At 37.9% G+C, this 26,316-nt stretch overlaps 1 protein-coding gene across 2 annotated transcripts in view; it reads right to left on the minus strand.

The window, feature by feature from the left end:
• The window catches only part of ARHGAP24 (Rho GTPase activating protein 24), a 516,663-nt gene that overhangs the window by 260,943 nt on the left and 229,404 nt on the right, over nucleotides 1–26,316 (minus strand). For both annotated transcript variants that reach the window (XM_044224604.1, XM_044224606.1), the window contains exon 3: nucleotides 24,266–24,353. In XM_044224604.1, the coding sequence (XP_044080539.1) occupies nucleotides 24,266–24,353 (88 nt within the window). The remainder of the gene's footprint in view (nucleotides 1–24,265; nucleotides 24,354–26,316) is intronic.

A 26,316-nucleotide genomic window follows, 5' to 3' on the forward strand; every position in this document is an offset into this window, starting at 1 on the left:
AAAAAATTACTTGGAAACAATAATAGAAAAAATATATAAACTAGGTAATGGTATATGCTTTAGAGTCCTACAAACAGGAAACTGAACCCTGTCACAAAACTCAGTTTGCACATCTACAAATTGGACCTAATCAAAGAACCTCCCCAACTGGTATTATCATGAAAATTACCTACCACTTAATTGTCTAGTGTAGAGTAGACAACATGGTAATTCAATATATATTTGTATCTCTACCTACATAGATTTATGTGTATACACACACACATTTTGGTCTCTTGATTTTTCCAACACTTACAGTACCTTGATAATTTTGTTATTTATTTAATTCAGAAATTCAGGTTGCCTGTTCCACTAGTGAGCAAAATCAATCTCAAGCTTAGCTGGACAGACAGGCGGAGTTAATCAGTATTCATTCTCTTTATTTTCTTCCTCCTTATACTCTCCTGTGCCTTCCCTCATTTTCTCCCAGTTTCCATGTTGCCCAACATGAGGGAGACACCATCACTGTCTCAGCTCAATGACTGCCTCTCTCTCTTAGGAGAAGGCAGACTTTTGGGTCAGCTGCCAGCTTCCGCCTCAAAAGTCGAGGACAATTACCCACTCTGTGCTCTGGTGATCATGTCCTGCCAACTGGTGGCAGATGGCCTCTTCCCTGTCTTCCATGGCCAGTCTGGGCCACTCCACCCGCCTTTTCCACTCCTTCCCCCACTTTGGCAAACAGAACTTAGACTTTTAAACGCAGTCATTTTTTCCATAATCCCCTTCAGTGGAAAGGAGTTTTTAAAGTGTAGGTTTTTTTATTTGGTTTTGGTCTTTGCATTACATAATCAAACCACGTGACATTGTGTCTGCCGCTGTCCTAACATTCAACTACTACATAAAAGATGAAGGAAAAGCAGTTATCTGAAAAAGAAGTTATCTCCTTGGGACACTTCTTTCCTATCCTACACTCAAGAAATGGTGCTGTAATTTTGTAAAGCTAGATTCTAAAATGTAACTAGACATGAAACCAATTTAGTTTCCCTTTCAACTTTTAGTCAGTTTCAATATTACTGCCTTTCCTCCAATTGCAAGAGGACCAAAAAAAAAAAAAAAAAAAAAAAAGCCCGTATCTGGGTAACTGAGGCAGTTCCTTGCTGCAATGCTATTCAGCATTTCTATCTCTGAGCCATATGCATGCTTAATTGAACCAAACTGAATATATATATATTTTTTTCTTTTTTTTTCAAAGTTACACTCAAAGAGCAACGAGTTTGACACATTTAATGACATCATTCTCAAACTATTTGCATCGAGAGATATTTCTGAAAATGAAAACAAAAACCTGTGAATTTTTTAAACTGTCCCCTTTCTTTATTTGAGTTATTTAATAAGATGTCATCGTAGACTTTTTCTAAGGTGTCCCCATTTTTTTAATAAACCACCCAAGTGCCATCTTAAATATATTTGTGATGTTGTTTTTTATATTCTCTTGAGCCTAGAAGGACACAAATATCCATTTGTCTAGTGTTCAAGGGACAAAAATCTCCTATCTTCTTAGTTTGCTTCTCAGTTTCTTCTAAAAGAATACCAAATGGTTATGTGAAAGGTACCCTGGTCCCTCCATTTTAGTAGATGGTGACCTTGGGCAAGTGACTTCACCTTGAAGTTTAGTTCTTCTGTAAAAATAAGATAATAGTAGCCCTACCTTATAGCACATTAACTATAGATCCAAGCATAATGAGCAGAATAAATACTTTAGAAAGTTAGTTTTTACTGTTTTTCTTTTAAGCAGAGGGAATCTGTGTTCCTGGAATAGTGTCAGGCTGGTAAGGAGCACTTACAAGGTAGTATTATATTTGAAAATGTCTCTGAACAGAAGATAATGATGGGTGAGGCAGGGGCCTATTGTATAATAAACTAAACCATAGGCTAAAAAATATATTAAGAATGAGATACTATTCTGCTTACAAGAAGGAAATAGGGACAGAGGAGGAAAAATGATAAGAAAATACTCCTTCATATTTGATTGTTGAGTCCCAACTATGAGCTGAGCACACAGGATATAATGGTGCATAAAACAGGTAAAAAAAAATAAAATAAAAAGCTAAACAAGTCATTAAATTCAGAATATAAAACCCTGTGTCAGATATGAACAAGATGACTAATAAAGAATGTCAGATTGGAGGTAGCTACTTTTAATAGGAGGGCTCCTCTGTGAAGTAGGCATTGAAATTGGGATTTAAATGACAAGATATAGCCAGGAAAAAAAAACAAAACAAAACAAATGGAGGCAAGGGCATTAGAAGGAGGGAGTCTAATGTGCACACCCAAAGTTTTACAGCTGATAAATCTGGGGGCCAGCGTGAGGCAAGCCAGTGTGGCTGGGCACAGTGAGCAAGCGGTGCGGGTGGGGGCAGATGCTGTAGGGCTGTGAGGCCCACACGGAGTCTAGATGCTGTGTTCAACCTGAGAGAAAGCTGTTGAAGGCTTCAGGCAGCTAGTGTCTTGTTTAGTTCATTTAGAAAAGATCTTTCCAGAATTTTGTAGGAAAATAGAGTCCAGAAATCCAGGAGAGAAATTATATGGCCTAGACAAAAATGAGAACATATCTTTGGAGAGAAGAAGTCAGAGTGGAGTTATATTTTGGAAGCATCGCCAGCACCACTGGGTGGTGGATTGGGTGGTCAGGGAGGGGAAGGTAGAGGATTGAAGGATAATTCCTTAAGCTATGGCAAGACTTGAGCTGTTCATTCAATTAAATGCCTATTTGCAACCCAGAGAAGGAAATACTGGAAGAGGTCTGGAGAGATTCAAATTATGGGGGCCCAGAGCAGGGGGGAGCAGGAGGGAAGGAAGAAGGGAAGAGCGCAAGCAGTTCTCACGGCCTGAAGCTAGAAAAGGGGCAGTGGCCACATTAAGAAAAACAGTCAACAGAGTAAGCCAGGTGAGGCATAGTCTCTAAATGCTCCTTTTATTTTCAAGGTTTTAATAACATGAAGAGGCAATCCATGGTGATCCCAGACTAGAGCTCGCATCCTCCCTGGGGCTAAAGTAGACAGCGAGCGGCAGAAAAGAGAATTACTGAAAATTAAAGAATGAGGCTTTTTAAGAAACATGCTTGATCTTGTGCTATCTGAAGCTGACTCAACCAGAAGGAGAAAACCTCGTAACTTAAAAGTTAAAGGGAAAAAAAAACACACAAAAAAACAAAAAACAGTGCCAAGACAATCCAATGAGAAGAAGTACTCTTTTCCACATATGGGTGCTAGAAGAATGGGCTGTCCACCCGAAAAGAAGTTGGGCCCCTTCCTTACACTATACACACAAAAAAATTAATTCAAAATGAATCATATACCGAAATGCAAGAGCTGAACTATAAAACTCTATAAAGTAAACATGGGAATAAAACTTCATGACCGTTCTTAAACATGACACAAAGTGATCAAAGGAAAAACACAAATAAATTGGATTTCATCAAAATTTTAAAAATTGTGCTTCAATGACACTATCAAGAAAGTAAAACAAACAAAAAAAAACAAACATAAAAACCACATGAAATAGGAAAAAAGCATTGCAAAATATATCTAATAAGAAACTTGTGTCTACACCTCATAAAGAACTCTAACAACTCAACAACAAAAACAAACAAATAGGTCCATTGAGAAAGAGACAAAAGCTTTGAACAGATTATTTCTCCAAAGAAGATACATAAATGACCAAAAGTGCAGAAAAAAATACTCAATATCATTAGCCAAATCAAACACAATGAGCTATCATTTCACTAGGATGACTATAATAAAAAGGGTAGTAACAAGCATTGGTGAGGTTATGGAGAAATTGAAACCCTCAAATATGGCTGATGGGAATGACAGCATACAGTCACTTTGGAAAACAGTGTGGCAGTCCCTCAAAATGTTAGACATACAGTTACATTATGACCTAGCAGTTCCACTCCTAGGTATATACCCAAAAGAACTGAAAATACATGTTCACACAAAATCTTGTACATGAACCCCCATACACAATAGCAGCATTATTCAAAATAGTCAGAAAGAGGGGAAAAATAGAAAATGCCCACCAATAAAGGAAAGAATAAATAAAAGTGGCATATTCATGCAGTGAAATATTATTCATCCATAAAAATGAATGAATGTACCATTCATGCTACCACATGGAGGAATGTTGAAAAAATGCTAAGTGAAAGACCATGTATCATATCATTCTATTTATATGAAATGTCCAGAATAAGCACAAGCATATAGACAGAAAGTAGACTAATGGTTGTCTAAAGCTTGGGGCTTGGGAGAAATGGAAAGTGAGTGCTAATAGCCATGAGATTTCTTTCTTGGGGTAATAAGTGCGTTCTGAAATAACAGAAGTGACTGTAGTAACGGTTGTACAACTTTATGAATATATGAAAAACCACTGAATTGTACACTTCAAATGGATGAAGGATATGGTATATGAATTACATCTGAATAAAGTTGTTAAAAATAGAATCAAACTTTTTCTTGTAGAACGGTTAGGAAACTAGATGTTAATAATGATATGTTTGCCCACATTGAAATTAATATAAAATAATATACTGCCTTTTAAGCAAACCCTCAATTTTATCACTTTAAAGTAATTTGCCCACTGTCAATGTAAATAGATATTCAAGAAATATTATCTTCCATAAGGAAATTTTCCCAGAAATAGATAGTTGGCGTAACAGTTTGGCACATCAGGCTGTTGGATAAACACAATCTCCTCATTTTTCCTTCTTCCGTATGGTATTTTAACTGCTTTTGGTCAGCTTCTTGAAGTAATTTCCCACCAAATTATTTATCATTGGATTTTTAATACACTTACATACAAGGCCTTAATAAATTACTGAAAAAGATGATTTTTCCCCACAACTGTGCTTCTTGCTTCCATACTGACACAGAAGAACACCATGGCCACGTCTGCATGTAGGCTAGACTAGGAGAGAGAGATTCACTAACTTTTTGTCTCCTGGGACACAGGTAGAAACACTACAGTAAAGGCGCCTGGGTGGCTCAGTAGGTTAAAGCCTCTGCCTTCAGCTCAGGTCATGATCTCAGGGTCCTGGGATGGAGTCCCACATCGGGCTCTCTGCTCAGCAGGAAGCCTGCTTCCCTTCCTCTCTCTGCCTGCCTCTCTACTTGTAATCTCTGCCTATCAAATAAAATAAAATCTTAAAAAAAAAAGAAAAAGAAAGACTACAGTATCAGCCACTCGGCAGGTGCTCCGGGATGAAGCCCATGGCCTCTACAGTCATTGGGAAGAGATTAAACCAAGAAACGAACCCACTCAAATACTTCTGTGTAGAGTAAGCATCCCATTGAAATCTAGAACAAATGTCCAGTATTAATATAGCAAGAAAAAACTTGGAGGTCAAATATGGAAATGATTACCTATTAACACAATTATAAAAAGGAGAGAAAATGTTCATCATTAAAATACAGCTATAGTTAATATAGATACCATGTTCCCAAGATCTAATAAGATCTCATAAATATTTTTACCAGAGGACAGAATTTAAATTTCTCTGATCATTTTCTAATTCTAATCTTAAATTAGCTAACTTAGAAAAGTTGGATCTGAACTCTGTGTCACTCATCTATTGGTGTTGAGATCTTAGAAAGTTTTTTAAACTTTTGAACCTAACTTCCTCATGTAAAAAAAAAAAAACCAATATTTAACTCATAAGAGTGGCAAGAATTAAATCAAATAACTCATTGGAATGATATGTTACCACAGTCAGCACAGAGTAGTACAACAAAGTAGCTATTGTTATGATTATTAAATTGTCATTACTGTACTACCAAAACTGACTGGACTAGGGTAACAGCAGTCTTGCTACTTAAACTTGAAAAATCAAGGAAACTTAATATAATCAAAGAGAACATGAAGGGTAGAATAACTACTCAGCTGAGCATATGGGAATTTATACAAGACTGGCCACAATACCCTCTCTGGAAGCCATTTTCCTCCTCTGTAAAATAATAAAATGATCTGTGAGGTTCCTTACTACTTCTATAGGATAAGGGGAAAAGACTTGTTGATTTCCATTTTCCTTACGATATTATATATTTTGTGTGTGTGAGTCTGAAATAAAGGCAATACACACACACACACACACACATCCCTTAATTTCAGACTCACACTGAGTCTTTAACATCAACTCATGTTTGGAACAGAACAATGGAGACAATAATTGCAAATCACACACAAACATGAATGAACATATCTTTTAATGGATTTAACTCTATAACATTAGGAATAAAAAAAACCCTACCACCATCCATCCCTTGGTTATTTAAAAAAAAAAAAAAAAAACCAAAACCACTTTAAAACAGTCTGGAGTCTACATGAATGAACAAAACTTATAAAGCCCAAAAAGCCAAAGATTTTATGTGATCCAGATTCCAGATCTCTCAAACGTGGAAATAATGTGCCAATTCCTGTATTATGTTTCTAACCACATCTAAAAATAAATACACTCACCTCTCACTGAGGACTTTGGTCTTTGTAATTTTTACTATGAGAGATGGCATCTATATAATGTATGCGACAGGTATTGAGAAATGCCAAAAAGTTACTTCTTTATTGCTATTTTTATAAAATAGAAAATAATAACTTGAATGTGAAACATATTTTGAGTTCAAAGAGCCCTTTCAAAAGTAGAGTATTGGGTGGCTGGGTTATGGACATTGGGGAGGGTATGTGCTATGGTGAGTGCTGTGAAATGTGTAAGCCTGACGATTCACAGATCTGTACCCCTAGGGCAAATAATACATTATATGTTAATAAAAATAATTAAGAAAAAAAGAAAGTAGGGTATCTTATTCATATTGTAAGAAGCTGTATTCATTTTAAATCTTGTTGAGATTCTAAGGAAAAAATATATTCCTTCCTTTGATTTTGATTTTAATGTTAAAGATAAAAATCTGATTTTATTAGGTGAATCTTAGGGTCCTATTTAAAAGTAACTTTCGATATTTATTTAGCCAAGGAATCCTAAAGATCCGTGCTTTGCTGAAAGGGTATGACTCAAATTGTTAATTTCTTTAGAGATACACTGCGTTTGCCAGAAAGCTGGCCCAGGTTCACAGACAATTTATTCACACAAGGATCATTGTTCTATGTAACAGAAGCCAAGTGGTTAAGTATGAGCCATTCTTTTTCTTTTCACTGTGGACCCTTTATTCTGACCCTTTCGGTATGGTTTCTCTACATTGTTGCTGATTGTCAAGATTCTGTGCTCTTTCATATTTTCAAAGGAGCAACCTGAAGATGAATCTGAATTTGAAAATGCCATGGAAGCGAGAGATGTAAAAGCTCAAAATTCAAATATTTGAAAAAGAGGGCTCCCAATTACTTGGAGGAAAAAGGAGATGGTAATACTGCACTTTGAAGGTGATAGTGTTTTCAGCCACTGTTCACGTGCAGAGCCCTTGTGCTGGTTCCTTCTGTGTAATTCCATCAGTCACCGATAGAGGGGGCCTACAACCCACCCGCTGCCTGCAGTCCCTCTGCATGACTAATCTATCACCACCTGTTCCATTCTAAGCATCATTTAGACCCTTGAGGCTCTGTGTTCCTGACAACTAATGAAGAGACACTGCTGGTTGCCAGCAAGTGCAGGAGGAGACACTCATTTAGAAGGAAGCAGTGATCAAATCTACTGGGGTTCACAGGTTCACAACAATGGGCTGAGCAGAATGGGTGAATGTAATGTTCATGTTGACTGAGAAGAGGGGTCATTTATGGCTAGGATTCGGACTTCCAGCATTTAGAAAAGTAAGGGAATGCAATTGTGTAAATTATACTTTTTTTTTTTCACACCAGCACACAGATCATCCCATTCTTTTCCCACGGAGTCCTTTTACATGATTTGATTTTCACACATCACATCAGCTATGGGAGAAAATGATGGAAAATCACATTAACTAAGACTCATTTTGGGTTCTAACACATTAGAAATGATGAGGTGCTTCTTACAGAGAGGTGAGTTGGTGACAAGTTAGACACACTGTGATGGTAGACCAGTGGGATTCATTTATATGGTTGCCACGTGTACTTGAGTGACATCGGTTTGTAGACATTCACATACACAGTCTCATCTGACAGTTCCAAGATGTGATGTTCATTTCACTGAGGAAATGGGTACCGCAGGGATTAGAGAACCTAAGAGATAGAGCAGAATCAGGATCCCATCTGCCTAACTACTAGTTCTGTAAGTGTTGGACTGCTTCATAAATGGACTTGATTTGTGTTTCCAGAGTGCTCAGTGGAACTCACTCTAGGGATGTTCATGGAGATAATGAACTGTACCTCCTCAATAATGAAATCTAGCCTATAATATCTAGCTCAGAGCTGATTCTTGCTGAATGTTTAACAAACCAAATCAATCACTGAGTTTGAGTCAGGTTATAGAATAAGTGTAACACTCAGGGCTCCTGATTTTCGCCCCCAGAACCTACCCATTTCTAGATCATGACAGCTCTCTACGTTTCCTCTTCTTTCTCATGCTTCCTTCTCTACTTCCTCTCACCCTCCCTCCCTTCCTTTGACAAATATTTATTAAATGACTATGACACGTCAGACAGTTTACAGGTGCTAGAAATAATAGGATGAGCAAAAGCAGAATTCTAGCTGCCATGAAATTACATTCTTGTGAGAGAGACAGACATTATTTATAAAAGAAAAATGCCAAGAAATATAGGTCATGGACCTTCAATAGTGGGTTAAGATAAAGCCTGGGAGGAAGAATCAAGTGTAAGTTTCTTTGAAGATACAATACTTGCAGTACTATCTGAGAGATGAGCAGGAGTTATCTTATGAATCTTGAAATGATGGGAAAGAACCATTTAGAAAAGAAAGAATGACATATATAAAGATTCTATAACTAAAGTATGGCACATCTGAGAAACTGAAAGAAAGCTAGTGTAGTTATACTTCAGAAGCAAGGGGGAGAAGGAAACGCATTGGAACACGGGGTAGTCTATATGGGGTCTGCAAGCTGTGATAAGATTTTTTTTTTTAAATAGGAAGTAACTTGATTTTAATTTTTAACTTAATTTTAATATCAAGACACACTCCATATATGGGAACTCTATGTACTTCCTGCACAATTTCTCCATAAACCTAAAACTGCTCTGAAAAATAAAATCTCTTAAAAAAATATGTGTAGAGAGGAGGGAGAGGCAGAGTAGAGTTTGAGACAAGCTAGGAGAATAGTGCAGTTCTCTAGGACAAAGAGGACCAGGGACTGAACCCAAGTGACCTCTAGAGGTTAAGAAGCTGAGGAGGAACAAGCAATGGCGACTGGAAGCTACGAGCCGCGAAGTAGGAAGGAAACCAAAAAAATGTGAAGCCCAATGAATAGATCAAGAAAGAGGGGGCACCTGGGTGGCTCAGTGGGTTAAAGCCTCTGCCTTCAGCTTGGGTCATGGTTCCAGGGTCCTGGGATCGAGCACCACATCGGGCTCTCTGCTCAGCGGGGAGCCTGTTTCCTCCTCTCTCTCTGCCTGCCTCTCTGCCTACTGGTGATCTCTGTCTGTCAAATAAATAAATAAAATCTTAAAAAAAAAAAAAAAAGAAAGGGGGTGATTAATGTGTCAAATGATCTGATTGGGCAATTATGATGAGGACCAGAACAATCATTATCTTTAGAAAAAGTAGAGAGTATCGATAAATACGGAAAAGTCTGGTGGAGCTGGATGGGGGGGCGGGGCACAAGTATACTGAGGCAAAGACAGGAATTGGAGAGAGTGTAGTATGGAGTATAGAACAATTTTGTTGCAAAAAGAAGCAAAACATACAAGTGGATGGATAATGGAAAAAGTAGTTGAGATGATTTTTTTAAAAAATCAGAATAATAACATGATTGTTCCTATTTTTAAAACTTTAGCATGTATGAGATTAATTTACTTTTTTAAATAAAAATGCAAGTTCCCAGGTTACTGCTTTAAGCCTACGGGAACAATAAATATGGAGGACAAAACTACAAGCAAGATGGAAATAGTACAATCAATAGATTATGGTTCTTGAAAAGGTTAGACTAGATGAAATTCTAAGGCAGATGAAGGACAGGATTTAGGAAAAGAAACAGTTCTTATATTATACTAGAGGGAAAGAGGACCAAATGGCAGATGAAAATAATTTTGTATGTGAAAAAATGCAGATTTGAACTGCGTGGGTTCACTTATACATTAATTTTTTTCAATAAATAGAGTACTGTAAATTTATTTTCTCTCCCCTCTGATTTTCTTTCTTTTTTTCTTTAAAGGATTTACTTATTTATTTATTTGACAGAGAGAGTGGGAGCACAGGTAAAGGGAGCAGCAGGCAGAAGGAGAGGGAGAAGCAAGCTCCCCACTGATCAGGGAGCCCAAATTGGGGCTCCATCCCAGGGCCCTGGGATCATGACCTGAGCCGAAGGGAGACATTTAACCAACTGACCCACCCAGGTGCCCCTCCTTTCTGATTTTCTTTAATATTTTCTTTTCTCTAGTTTACTTTATTGTATTCCCATAACACATAAAATATGTGTTAATCAAGCGTGTATATTATTGGTAAAGCAGTTTTGGTCAATAGTAGGCTATTAACGGTTTTGGGGGGAAGTCAAAAGTTATGTGTCGATTTTGGCTGCATGGGAGTCATTGCCCCTGATCCCCACGTTATTCAAAGGTCTACTGTATACAATATCAGGAAATTAGGGTGATTTTCATAAAATTAAGTTGGCAATAGGTTATTTGTGGGAGAGAGCGGCTGATCAAAAATAAAACACAAAATAAATCAACTCTCCAAATGATAATTGATTTGCATCGGTTATAACCATATCAGAATGAATTATTTGTCTTTCAAAGAACCCATTATGACACATCCCAGCCCCTAGATTAGAGCCAACTAACCCTAAGCACAGATCTATCATTATCTCCCATGTGATTCCTGTAAGCAAATGACACACCAGAAATAATGAGTCACGAGAAAGACAATGTGATTTGTGCTGAGCAGTAAGCCGTGCACTATATCACACCCCACACCAATTGTTTTCCAGAAGCCTTAATTGCCTGTCTCCGTACTCTTTGCTCCTCAGCACTGTGAGTGGCAAGTTGGTAATTCACTATAGGAGACTTGAACAACTAAAGCCTCCTTTTGGCTTTCTCCCCCTGACTAGATGCATTGCAGTAGTAGTTAATGGGTTAGTATACCACTTTCAGAAAGGAACTTCATCCCAAATAAAAATTAGCCTGACTTAAAAAACAAAAGATAAGAACAATACAGGGGTACATGTCAAGTCTATTTCTTGCACGTAAAATGTCAAAAACAAACCTAGAAGCAAAATTAAGGAGAAATTTAAATTCAAGGAAAACTTCCAGGAAAGAGTCGCTGGATAGAAAATATTTGTTCTTTCTCTGGATGGCCTGCGTTTCTATTTCATTTGTTCGTAGCTAATACTTTGATTGCTCTATTATTCAGGATTTCTAATATTTATGAAAGAATTAAGTAGAATTCTAGATTGTGGCTTGATGTACAAACAGCAAGGTCTGAATTTTTGCTTCTTTCTTTGAGTCATAGGGTGGGGCTCAAGTAGTTCAGTAATAAACACAGGAAGGGTTTGCCCCCTAAAAAGAGAAGGCTCCAGAAGAACAGCGATGTTTTGTCTTCTTTTGGACCCTGTTATGGGCTGAGTTGTATTCCCCCAAAATACGTATGTTGAAGTCCCAAGTCCTAGTACCTCAGAATCTGACCAAATTTGGAGATAGGGTCTTAAAGAGGCAATGAAGTTAAAATGAAGTCATGACAGTAGACCTTAATCCAAACTGATTACTGTCCCCTATAGGAAAAGGAAAATTTAGGGCATAAATGGATGCAGGGGGAAGACCCTAAGAAGATACCGGGAGAAGGGAGCCAACCATAGAGCAAGGCATGGTGCTTCAGAAGAAACCCACTCCTGCTAATGCCTTGATCTTGAACTTCTAGCCTCCAAGACTGTAAGAAAATAAGTTTCTGTTGTTTAAGCCACCTGGTCTGTGGTACTGTATTAGATAGTCCTGGAAAACTAGTAAGTACTTTTTCTACCCACTCCTCTTTCTAATCATAGACAAAAAATGCTATTTCAAAAGCATGTTGATGAAGTAGGAGTTCATGGGAAACCCTTTTGTATGGGGTCAGAGGATCCTTAAAGCAATGCCACTTCAGAGTAACAATCTAGTGACTGTCCTCTAAAGTTGGTGAGGGCTATTAGACTCAGCTGGTTGATGCACTTTGAGTTAATATGAAAGTTCAAATTCAGGTTTATTGCTCTGATGTGTGAAATAGCATTTGATTAGCATTGAATTGTATATTCTCACAAAATTAGCTGAGTGCCTGTGTGAGGATAGCCTGGTGTCTGAATGCTGCCAAGTTCCCTAAGAATCAAGGCTCCTTTGAATTGATGCTGTAAACGAAATAGTCAAATGACTAGCTCTCCAGGACCGCCTGGGTCCGTAGGACACACACAGGAATCACACTGCGTGTCCCACTACTACCTCTTTCTGGTCTCAGAACTTCCTTCATGCTTTGCCAATATTCCTTCAGCCTGAAATTCTTAATCCCTTGTCATCTAATGAAAATCCTGTGGTGTCTTTAAATGCCACTGGCAGACTCACTGCCTCTGGGAAGACTTCCTTGATTACTTCAGTCCACGTTGACTTGCTGCTTCCTAAATTTCTGCTGCATTTAGAACCTCACCTGAGACAATTCAGTATCCAAGCCACCTCTTATCTATGATACTCTGCAGATAATTTCTCCAAAATACTGCTTCTTTCTAGTGAACCTCACTCAGGTCAGTCAGAGGGCTAAGAGCTCCTCAAGCTCTTATCTCCTCCCATCCTCACCACAGCCTCCTGAGGGAGCATTCTTACTTTGCATTTCCTATGAGGAAACTGGTTTAGAGCCTCAGCAACAGGCTCCAGAGGCAGAGCTGGGAGCTGATTCTGGCTGTGTCTCATAGAGATGTCTACACCTCTGTCTTCTACGCTGGCTTCTAGGATGGCCCCCATTGCTGTCCTTTTCTCTATCACCTACCAGTCGTCCTGTCTTTAGCATCCCTCCTCCTAGGTCACTGCAAAACAGGGTAGTTTCTATGTGTTCTTTACTCCCATACACCGAAAGCAAATAGTTTGGTATTTAGCAAAATCTTCAGCAAAGTGACTGGAATAAATGGGGGTTTTAGCACTCCTAGGTGGTTCCCATTACGCTGGCAGCTTTCTTATCTAGGGTGTAGGGATGTCAGCAGGTTGGACCATACATTTCTGAAGGATCCAGGACCTCTCAGGATTGCCATCTGGACCCTTCTAGGCCTAGAGTAATGGGACTGTAAAGAACAATTTTTAAGAATGGCAGCATTTGAATAATGAATGGGGCAAATGAACACGGCAAATAAAGATGAACAGACAAAGATAACATGTTTCAAAGGCAGGAAGTCCCCCAGGCCCAAGGGCCGTGACTGGTTTGCAGATGATTCTTGAGATTTCACTTATTAAAACATTCAGAACCACTGCAGTTTTCTATTAAGAAGAAGGAAGGAAGGGGGGAAGAGGAGGATGGAGAGGAGAGGAGAAAAAAAGAGAAAAGAGAAGAAGAGAAGAGAAAAAAGATAGGAGAGGAGAGGGGAGGAGAGGAGAGGAAGGGAAAGGAAGAGAAATATGAAAATGCCTTCCTGGTTCGCTGAGCGTTGGCACAGGTCACGGCGATATGCCAGTGTTATCCTGGCTACAAGCTTACTTCCCACCCCCAATTACCGGTCCCTGTTCTGCTGCACATTCGTTTTCCTTCTGCTACATTTCTTTTCCTGAGAAGTAGGATTTCTCTTTCTCATTCCCGTATCATTTCTAACGTATCATGTATCCTGTCCACTGGCCACCCACTCCCTCAGAAACACTCGAAGAGCCCCCATCACAGAGAGGAAGTCACCCCGCAGAAGCTTTATTTTCCTAATAGCCACTGACACTTGTTTAACACTTCACTATTTCCTTAGCATGACCTGACTGCAAAGCCCTTTTCAATTATTGGATAAAAAGACAGGTAAACACACACAGCCTGCAAATGCATAATTAAAACAATGCCACAAAGAAACACGAGGGAGGAAAATCACATTTATGCCAGCAAATAACTCGTTGAGAAACAACCGCTGCCACTGGGGTACGGAAAGACACTCTTGGTTTTAGTGCTAATGAAGGATGCAAGGATGAGGCAAGGCAGACTGCTTTTTTAAAGAGTACAGTCTGTGAAATTCATGAACTTCTCTGGTCTCCAGTCTCCTTCAGTGTAGAGAGAAAGCGCTGATCAGGTTCAATAATTCACTGCTGCAAGGCTTTTAAAATTTTGATTAATCCAGTGCAATCATTCCATAGATAATAAAAAAGAAGCCTAGTTTATTCATTAATTCAAGAGACACACGTTGAGCTTATACTCTATGCCAGGCACTCTGCTAGGCAGTAGGGATAGAATTCAAGAGCTTCAACTCTAATGGGGAAGAAACAGAATACAGGCAATATAAGAAATGTGAGTCCCCAGGTCAGTGGAAGGGAATTCAGAATACACTAGCTTTTAAACCTTTCATCTCATTTCTTCACTTGTCCTCTTTGTTTCTCTTAATTCTTAGACTTGGCCTCCATGGGATCTAGACAAGAAATCTATCCATTTCTTACTGTTCTTGGTATAAGAAAACTGTAGCATGTGGTGGTTTGCTGGGCTCAGATGGGTGTGAAGCCTGGCTTGAGCATTTATTAGAAACGTGAATGTGTACCACTGCTCACCAGGGAGGGGAATGGCATCAATCACAAGCATGGTCACATCTTAAATGAGACCTTGTATATAGAGCCTGGCATGCATTAGCACAGGGTCAGACACCTACTTAAGTCAACTTCAGTTGTAAATAGGATAGCAGTGTTCCTTATGGCTGGTGTTAAAGAAACCTGGTGGTTTGGGGTAGAGAGATGTTAATGAGTGGCAAAAGAAATAAACTACCCTTCTGAGAAAACAAGCTCATTAGTTCTCCCCGTAAACAAAGTAGTGTCATTTTCTGTTAGATACTTAAATTTTTGAGATGCTAGCGTATATTATAAAATGGTGAGTTTAGAAGATACTTTGAGCTTATTTAATCCTGCAAGGGATGCTTCCCAGAATAATTAATGCCTCCCTGAACTTGTATAGACTAAAAAAAAGGGGGGGGGGATTTTTTTTTTTCATGCAGGCACACCCAATCTCTTATTAATGGTATTCATTTCTTAAAGAGTCACATAACAGTTCAGCTCTGGGCAGAATCTGGAGTTCTAAATGAGCTAAGACAGGGTTTACCTAGAAAATTTTGCTTTGGTCACTAAAATTTTTTTAGATTCATCATGATTGAGAAAAAAAAAAGGTATTACTAAAAAATGAAGCTTCTAAATAAAACTATTGGCAAACAGCTCTTGAATCATGATTTTGAGGCTGTGGGTGATGCTACGGCCTGGGGAGACAGGCTGTCTCAGAGTTCTAATTCTGGCCCTGGCGGCACCAGTGGGGATTAGTGATTTATATTCGTATCTTCAGCCTCCTTTTCATAGGGTTGCTTTTCTTATCTAGCTACAGGGGTCCATAAGCTCCAGCCTGTGGACCAAATCTGGCCAACTATCTACTTTTTACTTTTTACATTTTTAAGTGGTTGGAAAAAAAATGCTTTCTTGATATTTGAGAACTATATAGAGTGCCAAATTTTGGTGTCCATTAATAAAGTTTTGTTAGAATAAGGTCAAGACCTATTTGTTTACGCTATAGTAACAGAGTTGAGTTATAACCGAGACTACATGGCCTGCAGAAACCTAAAAATATTTATCCTTTGCTCCTTTCCAGAAAACGTTTGCTGGCCCCTGACCTGGCATACAGAATGGATACTAGAATTAAGTGGGAATGGATGAACGTGTCTACCGACACTGTGAAAGAGCGTTCCTCAGTAGACACTCTTCATAAGTGCAATCACCAGATCATACCCCAAATCGGTTCATAAATGCCCCAAACGCCTTCTGGTTTACATGGCAGTGACCAGCATTTCAAGGGATCACACACATTTTAAAATGCCCTTTGTATCATTTTAATACCCTCTTTCAAATGTATATTTTAAGGCATTTTAAGTAGGATGGGAATTTTGAAGAAAAAATCCCACTTTTTTTTTAAATAAAAGAATACATAGTAGCAAAAACATGCTGATTTTCAATCCATTTATTTAATTCATGTTCAGAATTACTTGTGTATATAGAATTATGTTTTCATACCATGAACGACTCCTACTCACATTCTTTAAATGATTTCCACACATTAGCTAAGAAAAAAATAATACAAGCTTCAAGACTGCCTACAGACTTTGGCAGACAGAAGAAAAAAAAAGAGAGAGAGAGAGAGAGAGAGTGTGTTCTAGTTGCCTTTGGGTAACAAATATAATTGCATGAATTTTAACTTACAGTACTAACACAAAAGGGGAAAAAAAGTGTTAGGATAAAGATAATGTCATAAAATTAAATGCCTTAGCAGCATATTTAACTAATGATCAAGAAAATTACCAACTTTTACGCCTTTTATGCTAAAGTACTATTAAAATATCTCCACATTTTCACACAAAATAGACACCAAATACTGGCTTACATTTTTTAATGGCAGCAAATTAATACAACCGATGACTTTATTCATTCTAGGAAGAAATGCAAATACAGACATAGTAATACAGACAGATTAAACTATCATTACTGCTGTGTCAAATAATTATCTCAAAACTCAAAAACTGGCCAAGCTTTTTTCTTTCTCAGAGACACCCAGGACTATCTCTCAGAATAGTCTACTTCTCATATGGCTTATTCTATAGTGTGGCTGCCCTGACCATCTAAATAGGTTCAAATTTTGGTAAATTAAAAATTATACAGTCTCCAGACCCATGAAATGTTGTATCTTGGAAGAGTTCTTTCGTAAATGCATAATCCTGGAGAGTTACAGAATCGTGGAACCAGAAGAAAAAAACCAACTAGGTCAGGGAGATAAAAGTAAAAACTGTTTAACTATATACCATGTGGTTACAAATAATAGTAAAAAGTTTTGTCACATATATGCATGAATGTATATAGATGAAATCGATGCATAGAAACATAGAAATAAATAGCTAAATATGGAGAAAAAGATAAATAGATTGACAGATAAATAAAAATTAATAAAGTCTCTGAACCCCACATTTAAGCTATGGATTTTAATTTAGAGTCCACAGCTGGGTTTCAGGGAATCTTTGAACACCCCCCCCCACCAAATTGTTTGCAGTTTTGGTAGATCTTTACATTTTTCTGACAAAAAGATGCAAAATGCACCTACTGAATTGCCTAAGTACCCATGTTCCCTCACTTTTCACTCACACAAATCCTGAAATTTACAGAAGCGATATGCAATTGTCAGAGGGTACTGGAAATAATTAGTATAGTCCCAGCTAACGGCAGGATAGATGACACCTTCTCCTTTTCTGAAGGGCTTAATTTCATTTCCAGGCAGATGAAAATCACTTTGGATTACCCTTCAAAATTTCTCTCTCTCTCTCTCTCTCTTTTTTTTTTTTTCACTTCCACAGCTGTCCCTTCATCTCTCATCCCCTTTTTTCCTGTGTTTACCTCTTTTCTTTCCCTGGAGGAGGGAAGACGATAAAACCTCCCAGTTCTAGTTATTACTGATTTGGGGCACTGGGCCAAGGTGGAGCTTTGAGAGTCTGGAATATTGGTAATTGTCCTTGACAATCACAATGAGTCTTCCCCTGGATAATACCTCTGCAGATTGGTGTACCACTTCCCAACAGATGAGTAATATTAAGTGTGCTTGCTGGTGGCTAGACAGTGAAGGAAAATTTGGCCAGCATGCGGAGGGAGTTTGTGAAGAAGCTGAGACAATTTTAGCAAAGTGAGTTCCATAATGAAGAATGCTCAGCCCCAGTGTGCAGCAGTTTTCCATAGGAAAAAAACTACACATGCATAATCCTTCTTTGGTACAGTTATTCACGTATAATTAAGGCAACTGCAGGCAAGGCAGCTTTTCTCCCCAGTTTTGCATGACAGTGTAGTTATGACCTCAGAACATACATTCGAAAGAATTGTAAGTGGGCACCTTTCTCTAGTCCTGTTTTTATGATGGGCTTCTAAATTACACAGTAATTTATTTTAATTATTAATTAATTAATTAAATTAATAAATATTTTAGACCTTTCTCTAGTCCTGTTTTTATGATGGGCTTAACCATATAAATAATTGAAAATAAATGAAAATGCCCACTTTCACTTCAAGTGCCAAAACTCTTAATACAAATATATCTATTTCCATTAATAATAAAAAATTTGCATGCTTGAATTTCAGAAATCAGGCTCCAGCCTCTAATATCTCATATTTTAAAACCAGAATATATAGAACTTCATTTTGATTTTCTGGAACTTTACTTTTGTAAAGGTAAATCAGTCTCACACACATACACACACACACACTTACATATGCATTCACTGGTAGCGTTAGCTATTGGACCTTTGTCAAATTACTTCACTGTGCCTCAGTTTCTTTATCTGGAAATGGAGATAACGGAGCTGGCCTCCTGGAGCTGTGATAAGGATCAAGTTAAATGATACAGGTGCAGAGCCAGGGACATTGCCGGGATCCAGAAAGCTGGGTACACATGAAACTACAGCTACTATAATGGATATGGTGCTGCTCTGTCTAGATCCCAGAAGCTGGTATGTTGGCAGCTGATGACTCACAGAAGATTTCATGGAAATTCCTCTCCACTGCACCAAGAAGCTGCTTCACCTGAGTTTATCTGTCTCCCCTTGCCCCATCACCAACTAGACCAGCTGATGCCAAGAAACTAGGTCTGGCTCCTCAGTTTACAGCCATTCTGAGGGGCATCCCAGCTCTGGAGCTCTGTGCAGCGTCAGCAGAGAGCTCATTTGCAATGGTGTTGTGGGCCAGCTACTCTCTCTGCCTGATGCTGCTTTCCTTGTTTGTCACAGATGAAACATCTCCAGAGAGCATTCCCCAATATATGGTTTTAAAAAAAAAAAATCTATCCATCCATCCATCTATCTATCTACTATGTCTAGTATAGTTAACATACCCTGTTATATTAGTTTCAAGTGTGTAATGACTCAACAATTTTATACATGACTCAGTGCTCATCCAGGATAAATGTATTCTTAAGCCTCTTCACCTGTTTCATCCATTCCGCCACCTACCTTCCCTCTGACAACCAATTTATTCTCTATTTAAGAGTATTTTTATTTTATTTTTAAATTTCTTTTATTTTTTGTTTATTTGTTTGGTTTCTCAAATTCCACATATCTTACGAAATCATATGGTATTTGCCTTTCGCTATCTTACTTGTTTCATTTAGCATTATATACTCTAGATCCAACCTTGTTATTGCAAATGACAATTTTATTCTTTTTATGGCAACTATATATTTTATAGTATATAGTTTATATATTAGTGTATGTATACACACACACGTCTATATATAGTATACACACACACACACACACACACACTCACATATACTGACATTGGGGTTGCTTCCACATCCTGGCTATTGTAAATAATGCTGCAGTAAATATAGGAATGCATATATCTTTTCAATCCCCAATATACCTTTTACATCAGTCTCCATCACTCTCCATCAGAGTGTGTTTTTCCAGAATCCAATCTAAGAGCACAGATAAATATAGATAAAAGGTTGTCTTTCCATTATCCTGAAATTGCTGTTAGGATCAAAATCTGAAGAAAAAACTGCTAAAAACCCCCATTCTAAGTTGAATACCACAATGGAAGTTGTACCTAACCACATCCCCACAAGGCTTACAGAGAAGGCATTTCCAAGAAGAAACCCAAACCCATTTTCCTGCCCCTGACTATGACAACAGGAAGGTTAGGATAGGGAAAGTGCTTCTTGGAGAATGGTTTTCACGATAAACCGTAGTTTTTGAAAGGGAGGAAAATAAATTTTCTCAGCCATCAGAACAAACTGAGAAAGCACCAGAGAGTTTCTGGTAAATTCTGAAGTGTGTTAGAACTGTCACTCACACCTTCTCACATGAAGCCTGGCAAGCCATTCAAAATGTGGGGTCTGAAGCTCATGCTTCATGGAAAAAGGGGCAAGCTGACAGCGTTGAGGGAAACAGCAATAGTGAAAGAGCCCACATTATCCCTCCTTGGCAGGGAGGGATACATGAGTTTCCTGGTAGCTGAATAAGCTTGAAGAAAGCAGCTGGCCTTGGGCCCTTCTGATGGTATCCCATCTAACAGGACCATGCCTAAGGTGGAAAATTCTACCATGTGAAGCAGATTTCCCATTCTAGGGCTTCTGAATAATCTACAAAGGTACTCTAGGAGCAAGTCAACTTTTGGAAAAGGGGTATCATAACCAGTCAGTGTTGAGGGGCTAACCCCTGTGTAGATACACTGGTACCTTCTTCCTTCTTTCTCTCGGTGGCATTATCAGAAAGGAAGGCAGAGAAATAAGACTGAGAATGGGAGGAATTTCCCTTCACTTCAGCCACTAGAGCTGAGGTCATTGCTGCACCAGGGGTTGGTAAGATCTTATACAGCAGGTAGTAAGAGTTTAACTCCAAGTTAGGAGTAGCTATCACCAACAATAAAACCATTTCATAGGATTGGGAGTACTCCGTAAATCTGGCAAACATATACACTTCAAGAAGTATTTATTCAGCACCTTGCCTTATACTGTGCCAGGTGTTACAGACACTATGATGAGAAGAAAGAGGTGGCTTATGACTCCACGGAGTACACACATCCTTGTCTCCTTTTGCCTGCCTGTGTCTCTGAATCACTATGTCTTCTTCTCCCTCTGACAGACTATTCTTCAAAGAAAGTTAAGACATCGTCATCCATTAATTACTGTTTTGTTTTGATTTTAAGCAACATAAGGAAAATTTTCCCAGAACACATTTTGAGAAGCAAACAGACCGACTGAATTTTCTTACTTCAAGTACTATACATTAAATTCTGCCAACATTCCTTTCTCAACCACATTTCCCAAAAGCTTAGCACTTGGCCATAAAAGTTCACTCAAGTCTAAAATTTGGCATGCCTGACGGCAAAATCTTCAAATTTGCCAATTTGGCAAACATCTCTGTTTTGAATAACGAGTGGAGAAACAGGAAAAAACTGGAGTGAAATGCTATAAATCATGGCATTATTTAGAGACAATTCATTTCATGGGATAATAGCAGGTTTAAAAGAAATTATCCCTAAATTATGGTAGATCTGTTGTTAAATAGATTTTTTTTACAAAAATTAAAAACCTGCCTAGAAATATAATATACAAATTTAAGTAATACACAAAGATCTGAGACTTTCAATTCTATTGAAAAATATTTTTGTATTATTTACACATGACTATTACTTAATTTCAGAGGACATTTTTGATTTAAGCAAAACAAAAATGACAAAACAAAAACTGCTATGTACATAGCATATATTGATATATATATAAATTCTAAAGAATTATACTATAATATCCTGTAGTACAAAGAATTATAAAGATATATAGCACATACACTGATAAACTGTATAAATATATATATATACATACACACACTCACAAATGTGTGTGCATATATATGGTACGAGAATATTTGGCAAAGAGCTTTTGGGAGGCTTTTGTTAGTTTTGTTGGAAATAATTACAGGCTTGTGGGATTAAAAGATTTAATCCCATCCATTGATATACCTTGGGTAGCTGGGATTGAGGTATTTGTACATAAAGGTAGAATCATATTGGATCTGTAAACATCATTTGTAGGATGGATTTTCAAAAGTGGTGATTGAGAGAATTTCACAGAGAAAGCCAGTAGAGAATCAATACATGCTCTAAGATTCTGCTGCCAGGCAGGACTGAGGAAGGTTCTGTCCAAAGCACCGACCACATTGTTGCAGTCCTGCCTCTTTCCCTCCCTTCCTGAAAAATGAAAACACTCTTGCAACTTTCCAGATTCCCTGTGTCAAACTACCATGCACTTGGAATAAATAGAAAACATCATCTTACCATTCTCATTTGCAAAGAGAAATCAAGTGTAGTTATTAATCCTGATTTGCAAAAATTGGTTAAAAAATCATGTGATCCAGATCCCCACATTTTCATACAAGTACAGAAGCATCTGTCTGGAGATTCCATCTTAATGTGAGGTGAGCACAATAAAGCCCCGATGACCACTAATAATGGCGCAAACACTAGATTCTCAAGGCGGCCATAGTGTTTTCCCAAATCCCTCTTTAAAGAAGCATTTGGCACAATTCTCTTGTCACTCCTTAAGATAAATCAGAATTATAAAGCCTAATTTAGAAGCTACTGTATATTGTATTAGTGATTCAGGAAGCATCTTTTCAAATGAGCTATGGGCATGATACGTTTATTTCCATGATGACTGCAGCAAACCCAAATTTCTTTGAAGAATTTTTTTTTTTTTTTGAAGGGACAACCTTCAGATTTCACTTCATGTAGCCCAAAACTTCTTGGGCTTTACTCGTCAAAAGCCTTTATGTCATATGCCCTGCATGTGAAGCATATGACCTAGAACAACATTCTTAGAGGGGAAATTGTTTTTTTTTTTTAATTAACATATAATACATTATTTGTTTCAGAGGTACAGGTCTGTGATTCATCAGTTTCACATAATTCACAGCACTCACCACAGCACATAACATCCTCAATGTCCATCACCCAGCCCCTCCATCCCTCTTATCCCCCTCCTCTCCAGGACCCTCAGTTTGTTTCCTGAGATTAATAGTCTCTTATGCTTTGTCTCCCTCTCTGTTTAGAGGGGGAAGTTTTGATACTTCCCAGGCTTGAAGACACGATTGTCTCTAGAACAATCTTGATAATATCCACTTGTGTTATATCAGAACACCTCTACCAAAAGATGAATCTCTACACATGTAGTAGATGAAGTGGAAAATCAGATCTTAACACCCTGTTCCCTTAAAAGCCAATAGGCACTAATGTTGCAAATAAATAGGGAAAGATATTTCCTCTAGTGATACTTCAAAGACTTTGCAACATCTGGAATTTGGTTCCATATAGTGTATTCCACTAAAAAGTAAGTATAAAAAGATTTTAATGGGGCAAACAGGATTCAGGTTTCTTACAATGTGCTCTCCCTGGGGGAAAACAAATAACACAATGCATCTGACTAACCTTTCTGCACTTCAGCTGCATTAATTAACATGTAGTCATGGATTCCATCATGAGCCAGATGAACTCAGTGCTACAGCTGTTTCCAGTGAGGGGGAAAATAGGCTTCCACATTTCAGATTCCCAGCATTTATATATCCAGGGAAAAATGTTTTATTGGCTGCCTTTGTGCCAGCATTATTGATATGCATTACATATTAGTCATCCAAATAAATTCACACACACCCTACACTATGATTAAATCAGTGTCAGTATCACATGAACTGGGTTAGCCAGAGCCAATGCCATAAAAACCACGTTCCTAACCCTTTTTCTTACATCAAGGATTAAGGAAGGGCTAACAAACTGATCAAAGAAGGAGATCATGACCTTGAAAAAAATTGTTGTTGAGTGAGTCAAACATTTAAGTGGCAATAAGGTACTCTGAGAGAGAAGGACGAAGATGACTAGAAAAAAATGAACAGATGTTGAAGAAATTTAACTGCAGGATCTCATGGCTTGGCAGAGACACTCTCAATGCTAGAAGCCAAACATGTGGAAGTGGTTGGTTGGGAGCAAAGCTGAGGTACAAAACTGCAGTGCTTGGTCAGTCACTGAAAGAGGATTTTTGTTTTATTTTACTTTTAGAGCAAAGGTTCTGTTAAGATGCAATTTGTGAAGAAATATGACGGTGAATCAGCTGGGCAACACATTCCACCTGGAACACCTTGCCAAATTTCCTATCACAGGAGCACTGTAAAACTAATTTTGTCTCCAATAGTTCTTTATAAATGCTGTGTCATGACTGCTGGTCAACTCTGGAGTCTCAGGGACAAATGGATATCCAATAGTCATAGGGCCATGTGTGTGTGTATGCACGCATGATCATTTATAGTACAAACCTGAAATGATTACCCGTGTAAATACTAACCAAATTGGGCACTTGCCTTGCCAAACTAATGTTCTTAGCCGCAACTCAAGCAGAATAAAAATTGTGCGTCTTCACTTTTACCAACATGGAATGGCAGTAACTTAATCAAACCAGAGAACTATCTTACCTGGAACTACTTCAAAAAGGAATTTTCCTGGGCTCTCCTCATTGCAGGGATGCTCAAGAACTTTATTTCCAGGCAGAAAAATAGTACCCTGTGAACACAAAGGCCCCAAACATCAACATCTTCAGAAAGCAAACACTGAATATCATCCTCCTCCTCCTCCTCATCATCATCAGTGAATATCCAAGGTGTATCTGTAACCCAGCATAAAGGTATATGCATCAAACTCGTTTACAGTCCCAACCATTCAAAAATCATGTAATAGAATCATATTCCTTCAACTTTTAATAAGTCTTTGTTGACCAGCTAATGTGTATAAGATACTGTATTAGGTGCTGAGTTCATTTTAATCACTGATTTATTAAATGCATTCTGTGTGCCAAATTTTTTACTGAGCATTCTACCAACCATCATATTATTTAACTGTTAGAATAGTCTTATAAAGTAGGTATTATTTTCTCCATTTTACAGCTGTGAAAACCAAGGCAGAGATATAAATAACCTAGCCAATGTTATCAGAGCCTTCTCTTGATTATTCCTTCTCTTTTCTGTTAGATTTCTCTCTTCAATGTATTATTTCCATTAGTACTTAGACATACTTAAAATTCTATCCTATTGAAAGACATTACTTTGACTCCCCCTCCAGCTATCGCCTTTTTTTTCCCTTGCCTAGTAAAGAGTTGCCTACATTGAATCTATTTCCTTACATGTATCCACTGTAGCCTGGTTTGTGCACCCACAATTCTAATTACATGATTCTCACAAGCTGTATGCTTGACATAAATTATGACTTTCCAGGAACACTTCCCACTTGACAAAAATTATGACTTCCCAGGAACCACTCTTTCTTGAAGCACTTTTTTTCCTAGTTTTAACCAGGTTTTTCTCTTAGTTTTCTATTGAGTATCTTTTGCTGGTTTCAAGTATCCTTTAAATAATAAAGTGTTTCAAAGATGTATACAGTGATTCCCTCTCTTCTGACTCTGTTCTCTCTTGGAGCTATCTCATTCATGCCTATGACTTCGATAATCAACTATAAACCAATGAACATCAGATTACTCTTTCTAACTCAGTGCTCTCTGAGCTTCAGAACTTTATGTCCAAGAACTCACTTGAATTTCCATCTGGATGTCTCAAAAGCACCGTAAACTAAATTTAGTCAATTTAAATGCAATTATTTTTGATCCTGTTTATGTATTCCCTAGCTTTGTGACTGGCATCTTCTTCCAATCAGTTGCAAAAGCCAAAAATGTAGAAGTCATCATTTCTAGTATATCTCTACTACCACTATTTTCTAGTTCAAGTGCTTAGTCTGCAGTCTTGTATAGGGTGTGTGTGTGTGTGTGTGTGTGTGTGTGTTTTGTGATTTTTTTTATTTGAGGTGGTGGGGGAGAGAGACCACAAGTGGGTGGCAGAGGGAGAAGGACCTCAGCCAAAGGCAAACGCTTAACCAAGTCACCCAGGCACCTTGTGGTCTGGTCAAATTCACTGAATTCCCTATAATACTAAAAAATCTTTCAATCCACTTTTTGTAGTCCAAGTAGCTTTAGAAACAGAAATTTCACCTTGCAATTTTCTTGCCTAAAAATCTTCAATGCCTTTCATTTGTCCTAGGATAAACTTCTGGATGATCTATAAGCCCATTTTTCTATTCTTCTTTTGATGTTTTCTATGACTTTCCATAATCAGGCTGGTAAGTAAATAAATAGTATCATAAATTCTGTAAGCAGTATCATATTACTATCTATTTTAGGACTACATTCTTTCCTGGATTATTTTATAACCACTGATTGAATATCCAAAATATACTTGCATAGCTTCCAGAAAATTTTCCTGCATTGATTTACCATTGTACGCAATTATGTTATTAGTAAAATTATTTGATTAAAGTCTATCTCCATCATTAAACTGTAAGGAAGCAAGGATAATATGTGTTTTGCTCCCTAATTTACCACCAATGCCTAGTATTTTGCCTGCCATAAGGTTAATGCTAAAAAATTGTTGAATGAATAATAAGTGAATAAGTACTCTGAGTGCAGTAAAGCCAAAATTCA

The sequence above is a fragment of the Neovison vison genome, chromosome 11 (genome assembly GCF_020171115.1).
Source record: "Neovison vison isolate M4711 chromosome 11, ASM_NN_V1, whole genome shotgun sequence".
NCBI lineage: Eukaryota > Metazoa > Chordata > Mammalia > Carnivora > Mustelidae > Neogale > Neogale vison.